At 51.0% G+C, this 11,262-nt stretch overlaps 1 protein-coding gene across 1 annotated transcript in view; it reads right to left on the reverse strand.

The window, feature by feature from the left end:
- Positions 1-1,708: 1,708 nt before the first annotated feature.
- Galnt10 (polypeptide N-acetylgalactosaminyltransferase 10) overlaps positions 1,709-11,262 on the reverse strand; it is a 146,276-nt gene continuing 136,722 nt past the window's right edge. The window contains exons 8-12 of the mRNA XM_034505238.2: positions 11,112-11,219; positions 7,835-8,056; positions 6,748-6,864; positions 5,178-5,327; positions 1,709-4,641 (exon numbers count right to left, since the gene is read on the reverse strand). Coding sequence (XP_034361129.2) covers positions 4,483-4,641; positions 5,178-5,327; positions 6,748-6,864; positions 7,835-8,056; positions 11,112-11,219 — 756 coding nt within the window. The 3' untranslated portion in view covers positions 1,709-4,482. The remainder of the gene's footprint in view (positions 4,642-5,177; positions 5,328-6,747; positions 6,865-7,834; positions 8,057-11,111; positions 11,220-11,262) is intronic.

An 11,262-nucleotide genomic window follows, 5' to 3' on the forward strand; every position in this document is an offset into this window, starting at 1 on the left:
TCTGGACCTGCAGGGTCATAAATTCTCAAGGCTTTGTCTCCTTTGTGGAGCTCATCCAGACCTAAGACCAACTGTTCCCACTCTACAGTCCTTCAATGCCTGTTCTTGCTAGACTACAGAATCAGACGGGCCTCTGGCAGTGTCTATTATACACAGCAGACGAATAACACTTGTTTGGTTTGAGTCAGGGTCTCATAATGTAGTCGGGGCTGGACTTGAATTCATAATCCTCCTGCCTCAGCATCCCTAAGTGCTAGAGTTATGGGTATGCTGTACAGCCTGGGCTTCCTGAAACTGAATGCGAGGCTAGTGTTGGTCTCATGGATTTCTGAGAGGCTGGGGACAAGATACAAAGGGCTTTAAAAAAATACCTTGGGGGCTGGAGAGCTGGACCTTTGGTTAAGATTGTTATTCCTGCAGATGACCCAAATCTTGTTCTCAGCACCCATGTTCCCACAGATACATACTATCTGTAACTCTATATACATGTACAAATATATTCATTTTTAACAAGCAAGCAAGTGAATAAGCCTAGTATCTCCCTACACGTTGGCAAAGCCATGCAGTTGAACCGTGTTAGAGCAAATAAGGATCACATGGAAGTGCAGAGCCTGTAAGCCATTCACTCTGCTTCTTGCTTATGCAACCCCCCCCCCATCTTTTAATTTCTATCTGAGTGTCTGTGCACAGTAGGCACTTGATACTTCTCTTTGTCATTCACCATTGGGTCACAGTTCTCTGGGTACTTAAAAAAACTTTCTTTAAAACAATATCTTATTAATGTGTATTGAGTGTTTTGCCTCATGTCTGTGCGTCATGTACCTGCCTAGTACCTATGGAGGCCAGAAGAGGGCACTGGATTCCCCGGAGCTGGACTTACAAACAGTCGGGAGCCACCACGTGCGTGCTGGGAACCTGGGTCTTCTGCAAGAACAACAGGTGCTCTAAACCACTGAGCCATCTCACCAGCCCTTTAAAAAAACTTTTTTAAAAACAAGATTTATTTTATCATAGGAATGCTTTTGCCTGTATGTATGCACGGGCACCATGCCTGCTTGGTTTCCAAGGCGACACATCTCTGTGACCTTCTCCAAGCTATGGTCCATAGCGCCCTCTGGTGGTTGCTGAGCGACAACACCAGGAACAGTTTCTGCTCAGGGTTCCTCTGGGACAGCACGTTCAAGCACTGCTCATTTCACTGTGAACTGAGGCCTAATGAGGGTAGGAGGTGCACAAGATCTCACTGAGGATGTTTTAGTCATGGTTCTAGAGATGCTACACAGCCCGGAAATGCTCTGGTAAACAGGGTGGCTTGTGGCTAATGGGTGAGCTCAGTTTGTTTGCCCTCTGGAACTCTCTCCCTTCTGGTCTAACCTAGAAGGTTCAGTGTGGAGTTCACCCTTGTGCTCCTCCAGACCCAAGTCCCATTCTATCTCATGGCCTTTGGCAAGGGCTGCCTGCTGCCCTCTTCTTGGCTTGTCTTTCAGCTCTGAGGGGGTGTTTCCTGATGGTTTCACCCCAGTTTCTAAGACAGCCGGCTTAGCTATCCTTCTCAGCTCTTCCCTGTTCTGGTCTGCCTTTCCCTGTAGAAATGGCAGCACATGAACTTGGCTCAGTACCCTGCAGGACATCTGGACGCTGGGCAGGCACCCAGTCTTCTGAGGACATTGACAGAAAGGCAGGTGACAAGGGACATGCCAGACACCACTTTAGCGAAAGTCTGGAGGTTTTATTAAATAACCACAGTCACAACTGAACATGGTAACTCATCCTTTACAGAGCTCACTCTTCCAGAGAAGTGGGTGGCCTTGGGCTTCCCCCAAGGAACCCTGGTCTCAGTGCCCAGCTTCCCTGCCTGTAGCCCCTGGGCTTCCTGTCAGAGCAGAGTGGAATGCCTTAAGATCTTGAAACCTGGATGTAGCTACCACTCTCACCCAATGGTGGCAGCAGGGCCCTGGCTCTGCATCAAAAACCTTGAACCAAAACATGACTAGGATTTGCCGCAGAAAGCATCGGTGGCAAGTGTTGATGAATTCAGGGTGGACCTGCACTCTTTGTCCCTTTCACACTGTCTGACTTTAGACAAACACACCGCCCCGAGCACCGGATGCAGACGGCTTCATCTGTGAGAAGTAGGGTCTGCACTTCATGGCTACACATAGGGAGGAGCATAACAGGAAGGACTGAAAGGAGTCGTGATGCTGACTTTGGAAATCCACTAGGCTGCCCATCAGAGAGCAGCCCACTGCCGCCACAGAAGGTCTATCATTGCTGGCTGCTTTTAAAGCCAGAAGCTCTAGTTGGCAGGGCAGGGTAAGTCAGCTTGCCACACAGGGGCCTCATAGCAAGGACACCGCATTCCAAAACGTTTCTGGAATCTTCAGGACGTCGGGGAGACTGCCTTTCTAACCACATCGTGTTTTGCAGTCTTAGCCTCTGAATAAAGCTTTGGAGGAAAAGCGGTCAGCTGCCTGGCCTGCTGCTGCGTGTCCACAGGCCCTTCTGCCTGTACAGAGTAGAAACCTCACTCTTTGGGACAAACAGGGTGGGAATGAAGTATCTGCAGCCAGCCACCAAGCCAACCTGGTCCTTCCTGTGACACGCCTCCTCAAGTCTTACGCTCTAAGGTCAGAGTTCAGGAGTCTCAAATGCTGAGGTGAGCTCAGAGGAAGTGACCACTGGAGAAGGGGATGAACCGGATGGGAATGGAATGAGCGAGGCTAGGGGCAGCTTGTGGCAGCATCTGCCTTAACCACCGGCTTGGCCTCACCTGAAATTCAGCTTCTCAGCTCGCCCCTGAGAATGAGGGACAGGCAGAGCACTTCTGGGGGGTCAGCACCTCCCTATCCCCAGGGTTGTCAGGTCTCTAGAACTTGTAGGTTACTAGAGCTGTCCTGTCTCAGGGAGGTCTGCACAGATAGGCAGTTGTCCCTGCCATGGAGGCCTCTGGGTCTCAGGTTCGGCTCCAAGCCCAGCACTTCCTGCTTGAAGTCAGACATAAAGACACTCATAGGACCTGCATAAGCACCCCTCCTCCACCCGGCCCTGTCTGTCTGTCTAGCAAGGCACTAGGAAGTGGTTCAAGTTTAGGGAATCAGCTGCTCGGCTGCATTTTCTCTTTGTAAAAGGCACGGTTTTTATTGAAACGAGGCTGCATTGCTCTCTGAGGACTCAACTCCCCTTGGCTGCAATGCATCCCCACTGGATTCTAGACACCTCCCCCACACCCCTTTTCTGACCCCTTCCCAGCTGGCCACTTGTCAGGTAGAATGCTCGTCTGGAAAAGGACACTAGAAATCCACAATCGAGCTGTGACAACACAGGGGCTGCCGTGGAGGTGGCTCTACACCAGCCACCTGGCCAACCTGGGGACTCGATTACCCTGATCTCAGCATCTCTAAGGCAGAGCTCTGGCCCCAGGACCACATCTCAGTTACTTCACTGGCAAATGACAAGATGGAGTGACCAAATCCTTGGAGGCTGAGTTCTTGTTTGAGACATGGGGTTAAAGGTCATGTCCTCACTCCTCACAAGGCTGTGATGGCCAGGCATTGGGTTGTACCAAAGCTTCCAGTGCCCCACTGCCTCGGCCTGGGTGAGCCCTGGCTGCTCGCGTTATATGCTCACACATGGCATGGTTCATCTTTGTTTTCGACAGAACCACAGCAGTTTTCAGAAACTCTAGGGTTCTGTGAGGTTGGGACCACAACAGTCATGATCTGGGGGAAGCCACCCCCAGGGGACTCTAGAGGTGAGCACCTCCCAGCACCAGTTCCTCTCCAAGGCAGGGAGCTGCCAAGGAAAGCACTGAGAAAAAAGGGCTTTGGAGGCATCGGCTGGGAGCTGTTCTGTCTGGAGGTCTACTTAGCCAGCTGAACTAGCCATGACAACCTGGTGCCCAGATAGCCCTGAAACTAGAACAGGCATCTGAAATACCCAGAGAGCCAGGGGAGACATCCTTTACATCTGGCTGCAGAGTAAGGGGTCCCTTGCCTGGTTGCTGGCCAGCACTAGCTATGGAGCACTCTGAGGTCCCAGTAGACTCTCACTGCCATGGACCAACACAGAAGCTGGGTAGTACTGGCAGCTCACTCCAGCATGGGCAGACTTCCTTGCCAGCAGTTAGCACATAGACTTAAAGGCTGCCCCATGGCCAATACCACATTTCTTTCTAGGGTACTGTCCTGTCTGGAAGTAGCCTGAGGGCTGGGCAAGGCTACCCAGGTGATTCCTAACACCTAGGGGACATGCTGACAGGCTGGTGAGCCCTGCTATGACATAAGCAGGCCCTGACTTCTTGGAGAGCTGCTTGTATGATCTGTTCTCCCTGTGGCCCCACCACACAAGTACTTCAAGAACCCTCTGTCCCAAGCTATTTGGCCCAGCACCTTGGTGCCCAGAGATGCTTCTTCCTCGACAGGAGGAAGGTTTATGAGCTCCACAGCAACCTGAGGGGCTTGTCAAGGAGGTCTAAGGACTGACTCAGTTCCTGTTGAAATTCTCTAAGACCGTAGCGTTGGTGTGTTCAAAGAGCCACTGTTGGGTGCGGGAGGAGGGGTTGCAGGCGTTCATGAAGATCCGGTGGTCGCTTTCGCTGCAATCCATGCAGCTGCCGCTCACGGGGTGGTACAGCGTCTTGTCCTACAGAACAGGAAGGTTGTCAGCAGGGGACACAGCAGCCATGACAGCAACAAGGAAGCAAGGCCCAGCGTCTCCTGTCGCCTCGTGATGAATGCTACTTCTAAGCGAGACCTTCCCCACTGCCTCCTTCCAATCAGAGTGCCACTGTGTCCCTATGGACGTATGGAATGGCTGAGTGCATGCGTCCTCCTTTTCCCTTCCTTCCTTTCTCTCTTTTTGTTTCAGGGTCTCACTTCGTAGCTAGGGCTGACCTAGAACTCATTATGTAGACCAGGCTGGCCTCCATCTCACGGAGATCTGCCTGCTACTTCCTCCCTAGTGCTGGCATTTAAGATGTACACCGCCACAACCCAGCTTGGCTTCCTTTTTAAAACGCATGAATCTGAGTTTCTGTCCCTTCTCTCTCAGGGCCAGATTAACGGCTGGGCAGGATGAGTTGGCAGGATCTGTGGGGAGAAGCAGGAGGCGCTGCAACCCTTAAAACCAACAACCTAGCCAGGAGGTGCTCGGGTCTCCCATCCCACACTGAGCCCCACCTTTCGGTATTTCCACAGCTGGTTGCCCTTCATGCTGTGGCAGTCGTAGAGGGTGACTGGGCTGGTGTGGGAGACAGCATCAAAGCAGAACTTCTTGGTGTGCTGAGGGTCTCCAGGCCGGATGTCCTCCCGCCAGGTGAAGGTAAAGACCTGTATACACAGGGACATTGTTAGAGGGAGCAAACACTGACAATGCAAACTAATTATTATTATTATTATTACTTGAGATGGTATCAACTATTAGACTGGTTTCCATCAGCAGGGCTTGCAGTGTGTGGTTTGGTATTCAAGACTCCCCACGTTCTGGGAGAACCCCGGGCAGTGAACACTACACATGCTTTAGCGTACCTGTGTCTGTAATTTGTATGAACAAGGAAACAAATGGCGATGGAGAGCTGGCAGGGACGCAGGCCGAGGGGCTTTGCTACCTTGGGGAGGAACGCAAGTTAGCGTAGCCCTTGTGAAAATCAGTGTGGAAGGGCCGCAGAAACGAAGAACCACCTCCTTAAAGGAACTTATGCCAATGTGCCAAAAGAGAAAGCCGCTGCTACGGATTCATTGAGACAAGGTCTCACATAGCACAGGCTGGCCTTGACCTCCAACCTCCTGCCTCAGCCTCCAGAGTGCTGGGATTAATTATATGTGTGTGCCGCCATGTGGTGTTGAGGATTAAATCCAGGGCTTTGCAGTTAGGTGATCACTCTGGTAGGGCTGCATCTCCAGCCTTTGTTTTCCCAGTGTTTTTTTGTTTGTTCAATTTTTTTTCTTCAGGCTGGGTGTGGTGCATGGATCTTTGTGAATTCAAGGCCAACCTGGTCTATGTAGCAAGTTCCATGACAGCCAGGGCTACATAGTGAGGCCTTGATTAAAATTTTTTTAAATTATTTGTTTATTTTTTTTAAAGTATTCAGTGTGTGTGTGTGTGAGAGAGAGAGAGTGTGTACACATGTTTTGCATGTGCCACAGCATGAATGTGTTGGTCAGGGGCAACTTTGGGGATTTGGTTCTCACCTGCTACCCTGAGTTCTGAAGATTGAACTCCTGCAAGGCAGCAAGTACCTTTACTGGCTGGGTCATCTCACCGGCCAGCCCTAGGATTTTATAAGCAGAGTAAGACAGACACGGGGCAGGCAGCACATGCTGACTTCTGAGGCAGTGGCCTCTGAGTCATTACCCTGCAGAAAGATCCCTGACAGACCTGGCTAGAGGTCACGCTCTTGTATCTATAGAACCATGAGAACTTCAAGTATAAACTTTCATTCTTTATAAAGTACTCAGTACACGGCACTGAGTTATGGTAATGGAAACCAGAGCAGACACATGCACATACACACACACACACACACACACACACACACACACACACAAAACCTTATTAGTGAAATGAGCCAAAGTTGTCTATTGGTCATAGGCACGAGGGCGGGAGTTTATGGGACAGTCCACGTGGTGGACAGTGGGACCTGTCATGTGCACTTATCCCCTTCCCCCTTCCCTGGTGCTCTGGAAGTTCCAAAACTCAACTGGTTGACAACTGACCTGGGACCTGAGAGTCCTTTTAAGTGGCCCTTACCTGCATGCTGTTCCAGGCAGCCTCCCCACGACCCCGAATGCAGGTCTCGAGTCTCAGCGGGGAGCCCAACGTGCCGTGCTTCGTGTCTGTGCACAGTCCTGTGCCCACATTGCGAATCTGAGGGAGAAAATGACCAGCCACTGAGACACCTCAAGGCGCCCACTGGGCCCTGCTGGATGCTGGGGAGACTAAGGCAGAGATCCAAGATAGGGCTGAACTTCAAACTGCCCATGAGGAGCTTGCCCAGGGTGCTGGAGGGTCCTCCAGGAGAAAGGCATAGTAGCCTGGAGGCCAAGGTCCTTCTCTTGCCTCGCACTGAGAGCACTCCATCCAACAGATCCAGGATCCATTTTTGACCCCAATTCTAAGGGCCTGAAGGGGCAGGTGTCCAGGGACAGTACCTGGGAAGGGATTCAAAGGGGATGCAAGCTCTTTGCCATCCATGTAGAATTATCTTTCCGGGTAAGAGAATGGCATGAGGAAGTGGAGTTTCTCCCCAACCCACTCCAAAGAACCAGAGTGTCCCTGGTCCATACGTCAGCCATGAAGGCTGGGGGTCGGGCTGGAGCTCTGGGCTGCACATTTGTTTAGGACGCATACATCACCAAGAGGCAAGGTAGCAACAGCAGGCTTTCGAGGTTCCAGTGAGAAGTCCTGAAGCCCACAGGAGGGTGAGGGAGAGATGAGAACATTTATTTACTCAGTTGTTCTGAACCTGACCTGTATTCTCTTAGTCTGCATTTCCAATGTGCACCATGGGCTGTGTGCATTGCTCGCCCAAGAGCATGGCCTAGAACTTGAAAGGTCCTGGGTTTCTGTCCCCAGCCTCACAAGCCAAAGGACATTAGAAACCAAACCAAATCCAGAAATGTCTCATAGTCAAAAGGAAAACTGGATGCTGATCCAGCTGAGTTACTCAGAACATTCAATAGCACAACGGCACACACACAAAAAAAAAAAAAAAAAAAAAAAAAAATCAACGCCACCAGGACAGGGTCCAAGAGAGGAAGGGAAGAAAGGACTGTGACACTTAGGTGTTCCCAGCACGCTCCCTCAGTGTGTGTCCAGCCCCTCCCTCCACACTCACCTCCCCCCATGCCGCAGCCGGGGGCTCCACAGGCGGGTAGAACTTGGGCAGGTCCCAGGCAATTTTGGTCATAAACCACTTGAAGCTCTTACAGTTGAGGGAGCCTCGGAGCTTTTTCTGGGCCACGACATCTCCCGCTGAGAGGTGGCGGTACTCCGGTCTGCGCTGGTAGATGTATTCTGCATACTCATCCATCCATACCTCTGCCACTCGCTTCAGGTTCTGGAATGAGAGATGGCTGCAAGGGTCAAGCATCTTGCCAGCCCCTGCACCTTATTTTTTGAGACAGGGTCTTTCACTGAGCCTGGAGCTAGGATAGTAACCAGCAAACCCCAGTTATTCCATGTCCTTCCCCTGGATCGGCTGTGGTTACAGGTGCCTGTGGTCTGGCTTTTTATGTGGGTGCTGGGATCTAAACTCAGATTGTCATACCTGTACACTGAACACTCTTAAGCTACCTCTCCTGGTCTTCAAAGCCAATGTATATGAGTACACTATAGCTATCTTCAGACACACTAGAAGAGGGCATCAGATCCCATTACAGATGGTTGTGAGCCACCATGTGGTTGCTGGGAATTGAACTCAGGACCTCTGGAAGAGCAGTCGGTGCTCTTAACCACTGAGCCACTTCTCCAGCCTGGTTTCTGACATTTTACACAACATTTCCAACCAAATTCCATGACAAGAATAATTTGCACTCAGAAGGTTCAATCCCACCAGTAGGTGGGATTTCTAACAACCCTTAGAGGTTTGAGAGTTTTACTATGAAGCCTCAGGGACAGCCAACTATAAAACAACCACCAATGGCAACTGGATGTAGCCTCAGGGGGAGGTAGCTCTGGGCAGAATGATGTGGAGGCAGGAGGGTTAAGATCTTGTGCAGACTCCGCTCAAAACTAAGAGCACAAGTCTATATGGTCCAGCGGGAGCCCCTGCTTGGAAACTTCTTCCTTCAAACCCAGGCTTCTTTCAGAGGCTAGGACCTGCCTCTCCCCTCCCTCAGGACACCCATGTAATTGGGTGGGCTTGACTTCTATCTTGAGGTTAATCTGAGTTTTCCTCTGAAGTGCAATCAGTCACACCTGTCGGTAAAGGTCTGCTTTAGGCGCAGACTGCCAAAGCAGACTGCATGGCGGGGCTGAACAAATGTTTTAGTGTTTTCTGATGGGGATCTGAGTTCTGGAGACCAGATGGTCTCAAGGCACAGGGCTATAAAACAGACAGGGTCTATGTAAACGAGGGAGCAGGGCCAGGCACCAATAAAACTTTATGATGTCAACCGCCATTTGATTTTCAAGTGTCACAGATTCCCCTCCAATTGCTTAAAACTGTGAACACTGTTCTTAGCGCTTGATTCAAGCAGAAAGTCACCTTCTCTGGAGAGTAGGGAGGCATGGTGACACCAGGGAGACCATACATAGAAAGGAACCCTGTGGTAGATCCCAGAGACAGCCAAACTCCTTGCTGCCACCAACCCCACTGGAAAGAGAGTTCGCTTCTCTGGGTGCTTGTGCAGGAAATACTGGGCTTGGTGGAAGTGGAAGACCTCAGGACCCTACACATCAGGAACAATCTAGAACAGATTTGCTGGCCTGCCTGTCAAGGCCTGGCCCCTTATTTGAGGAACAAATGTGCCACTAAAAGAGAGCATGCTGGCTCTCTAAAGGCCTTACATGTCATTAGGAGGCAAGTGTGCTAAAAGCCTGTGAATTTCATTGCCCAAACAGTGAGCCGACTTATTTTTGTCTTTGGAGACAGGATCTTGATTGTGAAGCCTAAGCTGGTTTTGAACTCCCCACCCTTTGTCTCAGGTTCTGGAACACTGGGACGAGCAAACACATTGCATGTGAACCGAAACCAAAGGATGGCAGTGTGCTGTAGTCGGTGGGCACAAGCTACCTCGTGTGTAGCCATACAGGCGATGGTTGGCCTTACAGGGAAGAGGTGGGATGTACTATGGGGCCTAGCTCACGTCAAACACAGGATCTGACTGAGGACAGATGGCCAAAGATGTTGAATACCTGAATGGGATTCAGGTGAGACATGGAGGCACACTGTCCAGCTTCAGCTGTTCACGGGGATGTAGCCACTAACACCTGTGTGGATATCACGGTGTTGAGGCAACAGATGCAGGCGCTTGTCAGACTTGAGCAGGCCCGAGCTGGAGTTTGAGTTATTTAATGCATTTCATCTCCATCCAGGAAGCAGAGGATAGAACCCAGGCAGAAGGGAGGAGGTCAGTGTGTCCCTACGCTGCAGGGCACCTGGCTGGAAGGCAGGCTTATGTGGTGGCACTGCAGCCCTCCAACGCCCTGGCAGTCATCTCTGGCTTGGGAAAGGATGCCATTGGGGAGTGGGGTCCTGCTCAGGGGTCACTGTCCTATGCTCCTGGTAGCCTCAAGAGCTAGCTTATGAAAAGACTGGTTCTGTTTTTCTGTTTGGCATAACTCAAGGAAGGCCAACGGCATCTGGGAAGATTTCCAACTCTCGGTGGGTCTTCTCTGGAACCCAGCTCCCACCGTGGTAAGGGGATGTCCATAGAGCAGCGGGCCAGGAGGCTGTCATTAGAGACATTCACCACTAGAGGGCTCTGCTGCCCTGCCTTCTAGGCCACGTTCCATCTCCGCAGTATTTGAAGCTGGGAAAAGGGTTGAGGACCATCGGGAACTCAGGGCAGAAAGTTCCCCAAGGTTATTTTTGGGGTGTGTCGCTGCACTCTGGCCTCTCTAAGTACCCCAAACAGCACCGTGTCTTTTCAGAGGCACCTCCTTCACTTAGTTTTGAGGTTCTCTTTATTTTCCAATAAAATTTATTTCCCCAGTAAAAGCACTCGATACCCCTAAATCTTTTGCTAATGATTACCCTTTGTAGTCAGCAGTCAGTTTCAACCCCTGATGTGGTTTTCAGGTCAATCACAGTTTTACATGATTTGGAGGGGGGTGAAGAAGACAGCCGTTTGTTTATTTACTCTCTCCTGCCTCCCACCATGGTTTTCAACATAAAGGAACCACCGCGCCTGCCTGACATGTTTCTTTAAATTACCCCGGACTAGCTTTGTACCTCCCTTAACCCCACCACAAGTAACCCTCCTGCGAAACGACCAGTTCACGCCACCCAACACATCTGTTTCCTGTCTTTTTGCGGTACTGAAAGTATAGGAAAGGATCAACTTCGGTTCACCAAAGCTCTAAACCCAGCCTCAGAGGACAGTCACACAGCCAGGGGGCCTCTATGCTGCCACAGGCTTCCCCCAACCCCCTGAAAGCTACCACCTTACCCGGGCCAGGCTGACTCCGGCAGGGACCTTGTAGGGCACATACTTCCTGTAGATGTGGCCCACTCTGGAGCAGGGGATGTCCTCCATGCGGCCCCCACACATCCACACCTGTAGGGGGAGAAGAGAGAACAAAGGTGACGCCTCTATCCTG

The sequence above is a fragment of the Arvicanthis niloticus genome, chromosome 6 (assembly GCF_011762505.2).
Source record: "Arvicanthis niloticus isolate mArvNil1 chromosome 6, mArvNil1.pat.X, whole genome shotgun sequence".
Taxonomy (NCBI): domain Eukaryota; kingdom Metazoa; phylum Chordata; class Mammalia; order Rodentia; family Muridae; genus Arvicanthis; species Arvicanthis niloticus.